This window comes from Hemiscyllium ocellatum, chromosome 18 (genome assembly GCF_020745735.1).
Source record: "Hemiscyllium ocellatum isolate sHemOce1 chromosome 18, sHemOce1.pat.X.cur, whole genome shotgun sequence".
NCBI classification, from domain to species: domain Eukaryota; kingdom Metazoa; phylum Chordata; class Chondrichthyes; order Orectolobiformes; family Hemiscylliidae; genus Hemiscyllium; species Hemiscyllium ocellatum.
Window position 1 is genome coordinate 30,080,038 of NC_083418.1, and position 17,822 is coordinate 30,097,859.

At 38.2% G+C, this 17,822-nt stretch overlaps 1 protein-coding gene across 1 annotated transcript in view; it reads right to left on the bottom strand.

Moving 5' to 3' along the window:
* Positions 1-2,246: 2,246 nt before the first annotated feature.
* Positions 2,247-17,822, bottom strand: part of LOC132824391 (tetraspanin-32-like) — a 75,370-nt gene continuing 59,794 nt past the window's right edge. The window contains exons 6-8 of the mRNA XM_060838813.1: positions 14,416-14,502; positions 11,125-11,208; positions 2,247-7,603 (exon numbers count right to left, since the gene is read on the bottom strand). Of these exons, the coding sequence (XP_060694796.1) occupies positions 7,508-7,603; positions 11,125-11,208; positions 14,416-14,502 (267 nt within the window). The 3' untranslated portion in view covers positions 2,247-7,507. The remainder of the gene's footprint in view (positions 7,604-11,124; positions 11,209-14,415; positions 14,503-17,822) is intronic.

The window sequence follows — 17,822 nt, forward strand, 5'->3', positions numbered from 1 at the left end:
GTCTATATATGTATGTGTGGGAGGTTGTTTCTAGAGACATTAGAATTTTAGGGGATAGAATTATATGTCTACGGTTCATTTTATTGGCAACTGGAGTCTAGTTATTTGTAATAAATGGTAGTTCTTGTTAAGTATAGAGTCATGGTCCATGCTTTCTATCAATCTTGGTCTGAAAATTAAGTAAATTGGGAATTCCACATGCTTTTTGAAATGTAATGATTCTAGGAAGAGTAAGGCTTGATTTTCAGCCCATTACCCGAGTGAGGTGTAATCATGTAATCTAACTGAATGGAAGAATAGCTTGGAGAGGCTAAATTGCATTTTGTTATTCCTAAGAGTCTAACTGCTGGAATATTTTACATCACTTCCAATGCCGTTACATGAATGGTATTTTATAAGAAGCTAGAGAGAAAATTCCAAAAATGTCATTCAGATTGGGGTGAAAATTCCTGAAAGCAGAAACTGTGTATAAATAAATGTTACTGTTTGTGATAGAATGTGATGGAGTTATAGAAGATCTCCTAGAGAAAATCAAGTGTGGCCTGCAATCTCTCTGCTCTATCCTGTTTGTCATCATTATAATTGACTAGGAGATTATTACATCTCTTCTTCCTCCTTCTTTACCATCACTATCTTTCTTTGCCTGCTGCTATAATGTGAAAAGAAAGAGCTTGTATTTATACACAGTTTTTCACAAACTCATGATCAATGATCAGAATATAACAAGGCTTTGTTCGCAACGGATGGGTGTGAATGAGTTGTAGTTGTCGTAAATGGTACTCAATAGTCTACAAACCTTATAGGAGATATATACAATGTATTGTCCAAAAATAGAAAGATTAAATATTCTGAGTATCCCTGGGCTGGTGAGATACTCCTGAGAATTCTTAAGTAACAAACATGATATTTGTGGATAATATTAATCCGACTTACATCTGTTGGTCAGATACCTCAGAATTTCAGTATAACAGACGTTTTTCTGATGTTGAAATCAAAGTCATCCACGAATATAACAATTACAGGCTGATGGTTGGATGTGTTTTTGGAGAAAATAGTTGAGGAAAGTTTGCCTAGTGCTCTAAATGAACATCCAAATGCAAAGGCATCATAGGCATAGGCAGAATAATCATTGATTATACTTTACAAATCTATAACATTTCTTAAAGAAAATGATTACGCTATTGGACCATGTAATCCTATAAATGTAGTATTCTGGAAATTTTGGAGAAATGAACAAACATCTCTATGGAAACAATTTGGAAAATATGACAAATTATATAGCTTGACTGAGAATTATTTTGTAGGCAAATAACAGTGACAACGTGTGGAAAAGCCTGGAAAAAGTGACCAGTAGAGTTCCATAGGGAAACATTGTGAGATTGCCAATGTTCACAAATCATGACATAGAACAGGGTACTGCTATTTGTAATATTAAATGTACTGATGTCTCAAAATTGTCAGCAGAAAATAAAGAAAAGTTGATCCGCATCTCTAAAGAAACCATTGACAGGGATAAAAGATTTAAGAACAAAAGCTTGCATTTACATAGCAATTTTCATAACCTCAGGTAGTCCCAACAAAGTCTTCACACAGTGAAATGGGTTTTAAAATGCAGTCCCTGTTGCAATGTAAAAACAGTCTTCCTTTTGTTCTGTCCTTCATACAGCAAAGCAGTTTGATTTTAATATCAACAAAGCAATGTACATGGCTCAGAAAACAGTATGTGTATTTGATACTGAAATAGGAGTCATCTGTGAATGTAGCTAATGATTGGACATGCTTTTGGAGAAAATGAATGAGTCTTCATTGGCAGAAGCTGAAAGGAGAAACATTTGGGAATAATCAATGAAGATGCCCTGAAAATATTTAACCATTGTGAAGCAGCTGTTAAGTAGCTTCATGTGGTGGTCACATTTGGAAAGCATTAGACTACAACACAGAAAACGTTATGCTGACATGGTATAGGCCAATGATAAAGCCAGTTATGAAGAAGGGTTTCTGTTTTAATTGCCTTACTCTGAAAGAACTCAGAAATGGTTCACATAAGAATGACCAGGATTATTGAAATATATGGACATTACAATGCAGTGAGTTGTTCAGCCAATAAGTCTTTACTAGTGTCTATCCTTCTCAAAACTCCTCTGTTCTGTTTCTGTATCCTCTTTCTCTCAAACATCTTTCAATGATGTGGAGATACCAGTTTTGGGGACTGGAGTGGACAAAACCAAAAATCACACAACACCAGGTTATAGTCAAACAGTTTATTTGAAACCACAATATTTTGGAGCCCTGCTTCTTCCTCAGGCAACTAGTGAGAAAGAATACATTGGGCACAGAATTTGTAAGTAAAAGATCAAAGAGTCATGGCTATATTGAACAAACCCAGATGGCTACTAAGTCTTTAATCTGTAAGAATGGAGATGCAGGTTTTGATTGACTAATATGTAAATCCCAGAATTTCTTTCAAGTCACTGCCCCAAGGTAACTGAAGGTTTTATCATCACTATCTTATGGTCTTATGATATTTAAATGTCTCCATGCCTCCATTTTAGTGAAGGTATTATAAAGGTCAGAAAATGTATTTTAGGTGTGAGGCCTTGTTTTAAGACTGTGTTTATGTCAGACCAGATTCATTTCCAAAGTTTAAGAGAAAGAGAGAGTGTTTGTGAGTATGCTTGAGAGGCAGTTTATGCGAATATGAGTGATTATATATGTATGTGTGTGTGTGACAGTGTGTGTATGGTGTGTGCGTGTGTGTGCTTAAGAGAGAGTGTGCGTGAGTGTGAAAAAGTATTTCCCTGCGAGAGGGTGTGAGTGTGTATGCGCAAGTGCGTATGTGAGAAAGAGCGTATATGTGTCCATGTGTACAAATGTGTGTGATAGTGCATAGTGTGGTGGAGTGACCTGCAGTGTGACATGACATTTTTAAATTCTGAAACTGATTTATTAGGGCAATCTTACTGCAGTTTTATTTTGGATGTTGATTAATCACCCCTACACTTCAACAACTAGATGATGCCTTGGACGTATTGGTGACTGTTTCTATGTTTCAGCACTGGTTGGACACAGAATGGTGCAGGTAAATGAAAATGTTTTCATTATTGGCAGTCATTTTTATTTAATTATCAATAGATTTTAAATACCTTATCAACCCTTGTCATTTTTCACAAATGTGCTTGTTAGCATTAAGATCACAATCTTTGCAGAAGTTTTGTAAACCTCGCGAGACTCTCTGAGTGATCGTAAAGATAGGGACACCTTCTACTATGCATAGTAAGTGGCAAAATACAGGGGCTATCTTTTGCCAGCTCCAAAACTGGACAGTTATCTGGATTGAAGGGTGCACAGGGTAGAATTGCAGTTTATCTAGTTCCTGTTTTACAAGCTAATACAAAATATAATAATTATATTTTGTTTAGACATGACTTATTATGATGCACATCAGCTCTACTCATAATATCCAGAGTGTCGAGTACCTATATGTTAAGCTTAGTTTTCACAGGGTTCTGAATTACTAATGGGTGAACCAGCTTATTCACTTTATAGAGGAGTTGTTTATTATGTAGCTGAAACTACCTTTTTAGCCTAAAAATCTCCACTTGTGGTGCAATATGTTCCCAGCCTACACAGCCCAATGAATCTAAGCTGAGTGAAGCTAGCCAGTTGCCTTTTACTGCCTGTTTTGGTGGGATGTCAGTCAGGCCCAGTCACTGTAAATTCTCATAAATAGCTACCTGTGCATAAAGCTCTTGTATGATTAACGTTAGTAACATCAGCATGATCAGATGGTTTGCTTGTCCCCTTCATGTCAAAGTCACAAATCAATTATTCAATAAGTTGAGCAATTACCCTAATTTCTTCTTTGGCTGGCAACAGAGGCAGTTTGGAAAGGTGACACAATTCAACTATCTCAGGGCTTCCCAAAAGCTCATAATTAAACCTGAGTTGCCATTTTGAGCTCGTGGATGATTTCCTTTACAACATCAATATCCAGCCTGCCTAGTACTGTATTATGAAATTTTCCTGTTGTCATTCTGCATGGAATTCTCTCTAAAGTTTTTGAATTTCTTTTATTACACTGAAGTTTGACTTTATGCTTATACATTGCTCTTTCTGGTCTTGCTGGCTGGATCTAATTATCCAAAGTTGTATTTACTTGTATATTGCTGGTGTTGTATTTTGCCAGTCTGCCTGTATGATTCTGTTTCAATCACACTGAGTGAATTTTTTGTTTGTAATGTGCTAGATTTGTTAAAGTTATGGAGACATTTAAATATCATAAGACCATAAGACATGGGAGCAAAATTAAGCCATTTGACCCACAGAGTCTGCGCCACCATTCAATTATGGTACATGATAAGCTTTTATTCCTCATATATTCAGGCAAACATCTTGTTGAAGAAATAGTTCCCACAGCTTCTACAAATATCAGCATCAGCCCGCTGGTAGCAGACTCATCTTTGAATTAGCAATTTGTGAGTTCACTTTAGAGATGAGCACTTACTCTGACTTGAGAAGTCAGTGCAATCCTGAGAGGGAGACACACTGCTGTACAGTAGAAACGTCTGTCTTTTGGATGAAATATTAAACAGAAGCATCAGTTGCCTCTCCTAATCTGAACATAGATTATTCCATGACAGACAATTACATGAAAAAGAATAGGAGATGTACAGGCCAACATCTTTCAATCAACTCTCTCAAAAGTGGATAATCCAGTTGTTTATCTCACTGCAGTGTGTCCAACTTTGCTGTGTGCAAACTGATTGCTTTTCCTTTACTAATGTAATCACAAGGACCACATATCCAAGGTCCTTGAATGGTTGTGAAGTCCTTTGCAACATCCTGAGAATGAAAGGTTCAGATAAATACAGGTTCGCTCTTTCTTAAGGGAATTCCTGTGCCATATCTAAAGCAGCACATATGTATAAATATGGACCAGCAGCTGATTATTCAGCAGCTATTCCATAATCAGGCTGCATATTTAGAATGTTGTCATATCTGGAGAATTCTGCTTTGACGGTGATAACAATTTCTGCAGACAGTAGATATCTGAGCAAGTGCAAGAGATGGTAAAGAATGTATGTTGGCCTTCATAGTGTGAAGATTCGAGTACATAAACAATGATGTCTTATTGCAATTATACATTGGAGAGGCCACACCTGGAATATACTGTGCAGTTTTGGGCTCCATGTCTTAGGAAAGTTGTTTTTGCTACGGAGGGAATGTAGCAAAGCTTTACCAAATTAGTTCCTGGGAGGTCAGGACTGACATATGAGGAGAGATTGAGTTGGCTAAGATTATGTTCACTGGAGTTTAGAAGAATGAGGAGTGGTCTCAAAGAAACCTATAAAATTCCAGTAGGACTAGACAGGTCAGATACAGGATGAACATTTGTGATGCTGGGGGAGTCCAGAACCAGCAGCATAGTTTAAGATTAAAGGGTAAACCTTTTAGGTCTGAAATGAGTAGAAATTTCTTCACCAGGAGAATGGTGAGCCTGTGGAATTCATTATCACAGAAAGTGGTTGATACCATAACGTTATGTGTTTTCAAGAAGAAGAGAGTTATAACTCTTGTAGCTAAAGGGATCAGGGATATTGAGGGTGGGGGCAGGATCAGGGTATTGAGCTTGATGATCAGTCACGATCATATTGAATTGTGGAGTTGGCTCGAGGGTTGAATGGTCTACTCCTGTTCCTATTTTCTTTGTTTTTGAGGTCTGCACATGCATAATCCAGTAATGAATAATGATTTTGAGTGGGGTAGTAACTTTTTCTCATCAACCTGGGGCTAAATGAAGCATCACATCAATTGTTCCAATCTAGCATTTAATGGATTAATCCTGGCACATGTTTGGCATCCCTTATTTAATACCATGCAGGTGGATCATTGCTGGCAATAGCTTATTGAGTCAGAGGATGAGGTCTTAGTACCGTGTTTAAATGTAACAAACAGACTCTCACTTCAGTAGAGTCCATCTGAAGGAGCTAAGAACATTGTATAATTCATCCTTTCATCAGTGGAGGCTGCATCGTACAGAAGTTATATTGTTTGTTAAACATTAGTGCTATTCATCTGTCAATCATGTCATTTCACTGCCTGTGTGTGAGTCACACAATGAGTACCAAACAGTAAAACATTTTAATTTCCAAACAAGCCGAACTTAACTCTTTATGACAACAATATGAGAACTCCCTTCAATTAAAGGCAGAACAAAACATTCCAGCTTAGTGAGAATGTTAGTGACATGTAAGGGAAGCATATAGCCTCAGTGAGATGCAATGGAATGGGAATAAGACTGAAAAGCCATTATGAGTCAATGGGCGGCCTGAGAGATGTGGACTAATAGTAAAGATACATGGTAACAAAAATGCTTTGTTCAGACACCAAAATTATGGTGCCCAATATGTCTTGAAAGAAGAGGAAGTGATAGTCGTTGAATAACATAAAAATATCACATAGCAGGCCGCAACTCCAGGTACTGATTAATACACACAGGCTTCTCTTCAAAGAGGTTAGTTGAACATTACTACCAAATTCTATTGCATAGCAGTGATAATGGGGCTGTTTACTTGCTGTTCCAGCTTAAATTTTTGTAAGAATTTTAAAAAGACAAGTTTCTTTTTCAGCTCCTAATATCTATCCATCAATCTAGCTGCTCTTTCTGATCATTAATATAATTCCCCTTTCCAGCTTCTACCCCACCTCTTCTTCAGCTGAGATGCTTGTTCTTCCCACCCTCCCACACAAGCTATTATGAAGAGGACCAATCTTGACATTGATCAGCCTTCTACATCTTTCAATGACTGAACGGTCTAGGACAAGGGAACAAAACATTAAAGTTGAAGCAAGACCATTCATGAAAAAAGTTAAGATATATTTCTTCCATAAAGAGAGACAGAAATGTGAAAGACTCTGCCGTAAAAAGTAGTTGATTTTAGCTTTATTAATAATTTATTCTGAAATTGCCTGGCTAAAATTCATCAATAAAACAAATGGATACAGAGGCAAAATAAGTAGATGGAGTTGAGAAATAAATCAGCAGTGATTTAATTGAATAGCAGATCTCATCGTATAGTCAAATTCAAGGGGCTGAATGGCCTACTTCTGTTCTTATGTTCATATGTTCCCTCATCCCAGCTGCCAATCCCAGTAAAAATTGCTGAGGCTCCTGCTGTTAATTTTTAACACCATTTGCTGTTTCAAAATTTGTACTTTAAGAGAAATCACAAATTCCTGTTACAACAACAAAGCTCAGGAATCTTTAGAAGCAGAATCTTTAGGCGCAATGCAGTGAGGAGGGGATTGACCTGAGCACACAACAGATTGGTGTGAAGTAGATATGCATTAATTTGCCTTCTTTCAGAATGAAAAAGTAAGAATGTTCAGTGTAGAGACTCAGAGCTCTGAGAAGTGACATCTTTCACAATATCCAAAAAACCCTCACTTCACAGGTGTCTCATCCTGGCTGACCGATGCCTAGTTTCTGATTTCAGCTTGGTGCTCACTACTGCTTTGCCATCTGGTACTTGCCTTTCGTGTGCCAATCCTCAGTAAAGTAACCAGCAAAGCAGAAGAAAGCAGTCAGAATCATTCCATAAACCTGGAATGACAACAGAAATGCAGGAATTAATATCAATAATTAACTATGAAATTGTTTAAAAACCGTCTTAAGTCCTATCCTATTTCCTTTTCAATTCCCAACCTCTTAATTGTGGCCTCCAGTACTTGGTGTTCAAATCTTCCATAATGGTGAACAAATTGCCACTACTTATAAAAATCCTTCCACTTAAAAATGCATCCCCTTTAACTATTTTTTAAATATTTACTGTTTGGTGTGTATTTCTTTTTAGTTTGTCTGAAATTGTATGACCTCCCATTTCATTTTACGCATACTTGCCTACCTTTGTCTAAGCCATTTAGACTTTTTTTTTCAGTCAACCACAACTCCATGTTTGTGTCTTCTGGAAATGTTAATATTTTAGTTTCTGCTCCCAAGTAAAGTGACTATGGAAATTAAAGGTAAAGTCACCATAGTCTTACCAGACCATAGGGCTGCTCCCTCATTACAGACAAATAACTGGTGGTGGTTTAACTTGAGGGTCTCCACACCTCAGGCAAGCAGGAGGTTGAGAAGGATAGTCCATCATGATAACCTTAGCTGATGTGGGAATTGAACCCATACGTATTGGCATCACTCTGCATTGCAAACCAGCTGCCCAGCCAATGTATATTGCACAAAGGTTGGCTCAGGACACCACCACTCATCCCATCATGTCTGTACAGAAATGTTTGGACAAGAGCAGTAAAATTACAAACACTGGTAACCAGGAAATATCAGAATTTAAACTATCTGTTTTCTGTCCTTTAGTCAGTTTGCTGCTTTTGCTGGTAGTGATTGCCTTCATTTTAAACATACTGTCTATGTGATACCATATTAAGAAAACTAACTTGCATCATCAAATCCTTGGGTCCTCACATCCTGGACCTAGTACAGTGGTATGCATACACTGCACTTTCAAGATGCTTTGCTGTTTCCCAACAATGGAGTTTTTCAACCAGTATCTAGATAGGCCTGCATGATGATGAAAAGAAATACTTACTGCAAATAGATATGTGCTGAAAATGTGTTGCTGGAAAAGTGTAACAGGTCCATCTTTGATAAACAGACTGGTGTAGAGGCTTAATTTTTTTTTAGATTAGATTACTTACAGTGTAGAAACAGGCCCTCCGGCCCAACAAGTCCACACCGACCCGCCGAAGCGCAACCCACCCATATCCCAACATTTACCCCTTACCTAACACTACAGGCAATTTAGCATGGCCAATTCACCTGACCCGCACATCTTTGGACTGTGGGAGGAAACCAGAACACCCGGAGGAAATCCGGAAGACACGGGGAGAACGTGCAAACTCCACATAGTCAGTCGCCTGAGGCGGGAATTGAACCCGAGTCTCTGGCGCTGTGAGGCAGCAGTGCTAATCACTGTGCCACCGTGCCGCCCATAATTGTTAACAGGGAAAATATTTAGAGTTTGAGACGTACCATACTACCTAGCAAACACTGCATAGAAGTTGTATCATTTGTGTGGCAAAGGATGGTATTAGAATCAATGGTTATGTCGGCCATGTATCAGCTGAGCAACAATGTAGTACATCCATAAATGCTGTGCAAATCACTCATTATTTCATGTAGAACCTATGTGATTGCTGCCTGTTCATTTTACAACTGAACAAGTTACATTGGCAAAGTCTCTGCTCAACAATACTGTTCATTCAAACATCGTCTGATTTCATGGGTAGATCTGTTTGTATCAGATGCCTCCTGTAGCTCTTATATTGTTTTCTAGCTAAGGCTATTTAAGGATCACAGCAATTAACAAAATGTTGCTATTACTTAAAATAATACCCTCAACAACTTATTGTAGAGGTTCAGCCAAATATATTATTACTATTTTGATCCATTTCAGCTGTGATCTGATTTAATGGCAAAACATGCTTGATTTGCCAATGTCTCCATAATTATAATTTGCCATAGATAACTTTGGTTATCACCAAGTGACTGTAGGCACAGGGATCCTGTATATTGCCAAAGTGATTTTACTGTGCACATATCTATTTACAGGAGAAAGTGAGGACTGCAGATGCTGGAGATCAGAGCTGAAAATGTGTTGCTGGAAAAGCGCAGCAGGTCAGGCAGCATCCAAGGAGCAGGAGAATTGATGTTTCGGGCATGAACTCTTCTTCAGGAATGAGGAAAGTGTGCCAAGCGGGCTAAGATAAAAAGTAGGGAGGAGGGACTTGGGGGAGGGGCATTGGAAATGCGATAAGTGTAAGGAGGTTAAGGTGAGGGTGATAGGCCGGAGTGACCTCTCCAACCCCACCCCCACTCCGGCAACACATGTGTTGTTCCAGCAACACATTTTCAGCTCTGATCTCCAACATCTGCAGTCCTCACTTTCTCCTGTAAATAGATATGTGCACAGTAAAATCACTTTGGCAATATACAGACCAGTGTGCCATGGTTCAGGATCCCTGTGCCTACAGTCACTTGGTGATAACCAAAGTCATCTATGACAAATTATAATTATGGAGACATTGGCAAATCAAGCATGTTTTGCCATTAAATCAGATCACAGCTGAAATGGATCAGAACAGTAATAATATATTTGGCTGAACCTCCACAATAAGTTGTTGAGGGTATTATTTTAAGTAATAGCAACATTTAAGCTGTGATCCTTAAATAGCCTTAACTAGAAAACAAGGTAAGAGCTACAGGAGGCATCTGATACACACAGATCTACCCATGAAATCAGACGATGTTTGGATGAACAGTATTGTTGAGCAGAGACTTTGCCAATGTAACTTTTTCAGTTGTAAAATGAACAGGCAGCAATCACATAGGTTCTGCATAAAATAATGAGTGATTTGCACGGCATTTATGGATGTACTACATTGTTGCTCAGCTGATACATGGCCGACATAGCCATTGATTCTAATACCATCCTTTGCCACACAAATGATACAAACTTCTACGCAGTGTTTGCTAGGTAGTATGGTACGTCTTAAAAACTCTAAATATTTTCCCTGTTAACAATTAAGCTTCTACACCAGTCTGTTTATCAAAGATGAAGCAGTGATTTCTTGCCTTCAGTGATAGGAAATCTGTATGAGGAATTGTAGTCAGCGCCTGTAGTATATTTGGAAATGGGATATGAGGGTGAGTTCTAAATCTGCAATTGACTTTGATAGGGAGGTAAATCATGTACGTTGAAAACAGTTGATCAATTCAATATCACCCTTTAAAGTGATTCAGAATTGAAAATTCCAGGGGTTCTTATTCATCCAAGTGGTTTCCCACAGATCCTATCGAGTTTATATTTTTCATTTTACTCTGTTAACAATGACAGTTAATGATACTTTCTACACAGACAGAAATAGTCATTAGCATGTAGTTATCCTGCACATTAGTAGTAACCTTAATAATAACCCATTTTTCTTCAAATATAGTTTTCGTTAAGTTCTGTCCCCCTAGCAAAATTCCCTACACTTTTCAAAATATCTTAAACGTATCAAAGACGTTCATCAAATTGATATTGCAATGTAGTCCTCGATTGACATTACCGTCATAGTTCCCACAAATAGCGTCAGTACTTCAATGATAACCATAAAGCTAGTGATCCGATTCTCCACTGCCTGAAGACAATCCTAATGGACAAAACACATGGTTATAAAACTCACAATTGAAAGCCACTACAGCAGAAGCAATGCCTTCATTCTCAGCTGGGCTTAATATTTATCAATACGTTTCTACACAAATAAGCTAACTTTGCTGGATAAAGTTAGGTTGGTTTTGGTGGTCTAGGTAGGTCTCTCACCAAATGGTAGAGGCAGTGGAGCTGTACAATTTGATGGCAGAAGCCAAAAGAAAGGGTTGCTGTTCATCTGGTGCAATTGGGGGCATTTTTTTCAGTCAGGAGAGTGGAGAACTGGGTAGAGGAGCAAAGGGATCATGGGCACAACAGAGAGGGAATGCCAGGATGCTAAAGTGCAGTAAAGTCCAAATTTTATTTTGGGTGCAATCAGACAACTATCTTTCTGGGAAGGCTCCTAATTTCATTTGTGCTCATCACCCCCACTGTTGCACTTGGAACCTATAGTTCTTGCATTTCCATGCTCAGTTCTCCTAAGTTTTCCCCTAGGATTTTGGGCATCGACAATTGTGTTAACAGAATGTTGTGAATTTAAATTCCACTAAATGATCTGAATTGATTATCTTGATTAACATACCGAAGTAGTACTGAGGGAGTGCTTTATTCCAAAAGATGCTATCCTTTGTGTGAGCTATTAAACATTGGATAACCAAAGCTGTCTGATAGCAATCTTGTAACACTGTGCAGAGAATAATCTGTTCAGTAACGTGAGCAACACATGTCCCTCATTCATCATCATCAAAAAGGTTATTGATTTCATTACTGTTTCTGAGATGTCACTATGTGAAGAACAGCTGACAAGTTTGACTGCACAACAATGTCACTGCAGATCAAATTTATGAATGAACAATAGACCATTTGGCCTCTTCAGGCTGCTCAAAACAGATACAACAATTGCTCAGGTATAAATATAATTGCTTGGTAGTACAGAACTTGAACATTTCTACAGTGAGACAAGAAGTCTAAGCTCTCCCTCTTTCACTCATCAAGAGTATGATGCAAAACTTGAAAAAGGACACCATTTATACATCATAGACATCAGTACTTTCTTCTCTTGCTGTATAAATTAATAACCCTTTATTTAATGAAAAACAGAAAGTGCTGGAGAAACTCAGCAGCATCTGTTGAGAGAAAAACAGATTTAATGTGAGTCCAGTGACACATCATTAGATTTGTCTGAACTATCAGATTTCAGGCTGAGATCTGACTTGTTTAGTAATAACATCAGCTGAGATGAAAACACTGTTCCTTCTTTTTCACTGTCTATTATCTCTTGTCTCTAATCTTTGATTTACAATATTCTCCTAAATTTTATCCCTTCCCCAACTGTTTAGTTTCACCTTCTTCCCTAGTTATTCAGCTCGTTAGAATGTTAGTTCATTGATATAATGAAGGCTATGACTCCCAAGGTTAACATAGGACTAAGCCCTAACCATTGGAATAAGTGTATGCTTGATCCTGATAGTTTGTGGCAGTTTTTGGAGAAGATGGAAGGATGTGATTTTGGTCTGGGTTAAAACTTCCTGTTGTTGTGGGACGGGGGATTTATATTGTGTATTCTTGGTTCCTAATCGTCAGTAAAACCTAGCATTAAACTGGAGGTGGGTATTGCATAGTGAGATCCAGATGGGCCCAAGAAAAGGTGAGGAACTAGAGGATGGGAGTTAGAATGTTCAGAGAAGATCTTGCAACCAAACTAAAGCTAAGCTTAAATACATTTTTCTATATGTGTTGCCATGTAAAAGGGTTAAGGATTACAAAAATAAGTTCTCTTGGGAAAGACAGGAGTTCCCAGCCTATGTAGGCAGCCACATAACTGACATTTGCCTACATGGTTGCAATTCAACTCAAGCAATTGAATTTCCCTCCCACGACTCCCACATACTCTGAAATAGTCAGTGCTTAAGGACATTGCTTGGCACGATCCCTCATGTTGCCTGTAATCCTAACGTGTTCCCTCCTGCTTTCTCCTGGTCCATACAGCTGCTTCTGATCATGCGAACAATCACTACTACTGCCTGTTATTCTAAATCCAGACCCCACAATGGCCTGTTATTCTAGATTCAGACCCTACTACTGCCTATTATTTTAGCATGGTTCCAACTGCTGTCTCTAATCCTTGACATGGTCCCAACTACTGACTGTCATTCTAGATATGGCCCCAACCACTGTTTCCAATCCTAAACAATCTCCAACTGCTGTCTCTAATCATGAATGTTATGCTTCCCGTCCTAGTCACTGTCTCTATAGCTGTGTGAAATTATCTGATCCCTACCCAATTACTGTCACTAATCCTGGACATGGTTCCTACAGCTGTCTGTGATCCTGAACATGGTTCCTACTGTCATAATCCTGGACCAGGTCCCTACAGCTGTCTGTAATCATCAGCATGGTCCTTATAGCTGTCAGCAATCCTGCACAGGGTCCCTATAGCTGTCTGTAATCTTGTTCATGGTCTCTATAGGTGTCTCTAATCCTGAACATGGTTCCTATAGCTGTCTCCAATCCTGAACATGGTATGTATAGCTCTTTGTAATCCTGCACACAGTCCTTATAGTTAGATCTAATGCTGAACATGGTCCTAATAGCTGTTTATAATCCTGCAATGATCCCCACAGCTGTCTCTAATCCTGAACATGGTCCTTTTAGCTGTGTGTAATCCTGCACATAATCTCTATTGCTGTCTTTAACCTTGAATGTGGTCCCTACAGCTATCTGTAATTCTGCACGTGGTCCCTACAGCTGTCCCTAATTCAGAACATGGTCCCGAAAGCTATCTCTAATCCTGAACACTGTCCACACAGCTGTCTGTAATCTTGTTCATGGTCCCCTATAGTGGTTTGTAATCCTGCACATTGTCCTTGTAGCTGTTTAAACTTGGACATGACCCCATAGCTGACTCTAACCCTGGACACGATCCTTATAGCTATCTGTAATCCTAGGCATAGTGCCTACAGCTGTCTGTAATCCTGCACATGGATCCTTTAACTGTTTGTAATCTTGGACATGGCCCCATAGCTGTCTGTAATCCTGGACATGTTCCTTAGAGCAGTCTATAATCTTGGAACATGGTCTCTATAAATGACTATAATCCTAGACATGGTCCCTATAGCTGTCTATAATCTCAGACCTGGTCCCTATAACTGTCTGTAATCATACACCAAATCCTTAACACTGTCTTTAGTTATAGTTCTTGCCATACCTTTAGATGAGTACCTTCTGCAAAGCATGTTTCATTCTCCACACTGTTGTAGTGACTAAATGTTGAGTTTTTTCCACAGCAAAAAAACTATAAGAGAATAAAAAAGGATTGTTTAATTAGCTACGCCTCATGATAAAATACTACAACTTCAGTAGTTCTGAGATTTGTGCAACATATGAATTCAGAAATATGATTAAATTCCATGTTAAAAGTGAAGCTGTATATATTCTAATGATTCAGGTCCACATAACTTCTATCTGTGTACAATTTCATTGATACAATCTAAACTTTTATTTGGTGCTTTAGAATCAAAAGATTTGAAAGCATTTAGTTCCTTTACCCCCTAATTTCCTCATTTTCCTTTTCTCTAATCCTGGAAGATCTGACTTTGTTGTTGTCATTGTCAGAGCATTGGTACCTCTCCTAGGTCTTCATAACTAAACACAGAGAATTACTAAGATATTCATATTTTGAAAGCATCACAGCCAGACATAGCTACTTCCTGCTTCAACACTTACACAACACATTCATTTGAATTCTAGTCAATTCTTTCCTAACTAGGGCATGAGTACCAGCTCTACTACTCCAACTACAGTAAATTCTTAATTGGAATTCCTTACTCAGCAAGGTCCAGAGATAGAGTTTGGAGCTTCTGGCATCTATGTCTTCATGCCATACAGTGCAGTGTATTTACCAACAAAGCCATCTCAACTGCACATAAAAGACCTGCAATTGCAAAGTCCTGGTGGTCAAGTAGGCCATTCTATTTGGAAAGCAAAGGTCAGGATTTAGGGTGTGTGTATGCGTGCGTGTCGAGGATCCATATGCCACAATTTACAATGAACAGAACAATGGAACAAAAGATGATTATACTGCTCACCAGCAATTTTCTTGCAAAACATTTATGTTAATGAGGTGCTATGAGAAAGGAATGGTAACTCACTGCCAAGTCACTGGTATGCTGAATTTGGATCCTTGAAGCTAGTTACACCATCCGTTGTTCAGTAAAAATGTGTATTTTTAGGAAAAGGCTTTCAGCTTATGGAAATTGTTTCTTTTGCTGTGGAGGGTGCCAATTTTGCATTTCACCATCCCTTGTTTACTGCACATTCCCATAGTATTGATGATGTCAACAAATTAACTTACAGGAAGCAACACGCTACAGACAGTAATTCCTCTGAAGGGATACAAGTGCACTCCATGATTTATAGAAAGAAAGAAGTTATTCTGTCAAGTACCTGCCATTGACTCTGACGCTATAGTCACAGAACAAGACATTCCTAGCTGGGCATCTCAGAGATCTGTTTTTTGCCATGAACATGTCACTGAATAAGAGAAATGTGCTGCAAATTATTATATTCCTCTGCTCTGAAGGCTAGCACAATATTAATATTTACAACACTGATTCACTCTGAATCACTGCAGCTATACAGGGCAAATGATATCCATAGAGGGCATAGTTGCAGGCCTCACAAGTGCTTCCATCAAGTCCATAGCTATGACAGTTAGAAATAGTTCCCATTCCTTTAACGTTTGAGTGGTGTCTAACCACAGACAACTTTGAATGCAACTTAAAAATATGATGCACTAAACCTCCATATTGTTCTCATTATGCATTAGTCTACGTTTTTATTGGGAGGGATGTAGTAGAGGAACTATAACCCTGTCTGTTTGACATACAAACCGATTTTCCAATGCATTTTCATTATCTTCTATTTTATCCAGCTCTCCTCTCAAACACTTTTGAGATTCTTCTTTAATTAAGGAGATTGGGTCCAATCACATAATTGGGTTTCAACTCCCATTATTACTGTGGAAAGTTCAAATTGGCATAAGGCAATATGGATTAGTGAAATGAATGTGTGGCTCAAAGACTGCTGTGGGAGTGGCACACTAGCACCAGTCCTAGGGCAAGTGTGATCTGGGCAAAAGTGAGGACTACAGATGCTGGAGATCAGAGTCAAGATTAGAGTGGTGCTGGAAAAGCACAGCAGGTCAAGCAGCATCCGAGGAGCAGAAAAATCGACGTTTTGGGCAAAAGCCCTTCATCAGGAATTTTGCCCGAAACGTTGATTTTCCTGCTCTTCAGATGCTGCCTGACCTGCTGTGCTTTTCCAGCACCACTCTAATCTTGATAAGTGTGATCTGGACCAATGGGACAGTCTGCACTGGAATCAAATTGGCACCATGTTCTTTTCTAAAAGATAACTATGGAAGTAGAAATGAATTTAAACTAAGATTCTCAAAGTCACAAACAAAAAAACAAAATTGCTGGAAAAGCTCAGCAGGTCTAGCAGCATCTGTGGAGATATATCAGAATTAACATTTCCGGTCCAGTGACCCTTCCTGAGAACTCTCAAAGTCAGAGGTGCAAAGTTGGCCTGGATGAGGAGTTTATATAATGTTTTTAGGATTGTTTCTTAGAATGGAATATTCTGGAGCCAATCAGAAAGCAGGCTACACTCGACCTGGTATTGTGTAACAAGATAGGATTGATTACGAGTGTCTGCTGACATCCACTATCTGATGGTACATTTCAACTGCACATTCCCATCTCTGACTTTGTTTTTAAATGCATATGTGCAATATAAAGTCAGTTTTCAAATTTTTTTTTAAACACTACTTTATTTACTTTTTTTCCTCTTTATATGTTTTTACTATATTATTTTAATTTTTAAAGGTTTGTTAGTTTTTTTAAATCATTCTTTATTTTAAGTTATTTCTTAGATTTCTCTGCTATATCTCTGCTCCTTGGTAGCAGCAAACATGGCCATTGATTAATGATCTCATAATCAGGGGGCCAAGGTAGCAGCAACCATAATATTAAAGTATTTTATATTTAGTCTAAAGGAGAGAGGAGTAAGTCAGTAAAAAAAAATTAAATAAGAAGTTTATATAAGTGCATGTAAAAAGAGATGGCTAAAGCAAGTTGGCAAATCATGTTAAAATATAGATGAATAGAGATGTAATGGCAAACATTTAAGGTGGTATTTCAGAGTATGTGGGAATAGGTAAATTTCAGTTAAAAAATTCCAAGTGACTCACAATCTGTGATTAATTACAGTATAAAACTAAACGAATAAGCATATAATTGTATGATAATTGGGCAGGGTGTTAAAAAAAACAAAGAAGGATTAAAAAAGAGAAAATAAGAGTACAAGAGAAAGCTAGCCAATAAAATAAAAAGATAAGCGTTCCTATAAATGTTTGGATGACTCCTAGGTTGTTCAGTTTTCTCATGTTGCTGATTTGTGCAAAGTTAAGGGAAAAATAGATGGCATCCACATTGTAGTCCAGGATCAAACTTTCAAGCAAACTGTTTGTTTTATTGGAAAGAAATAAATTCCTCTCCCTTAGTCGTCAAATAGAATGTGACAGTTACAAAGAATCCTAACAAATTTTCACTG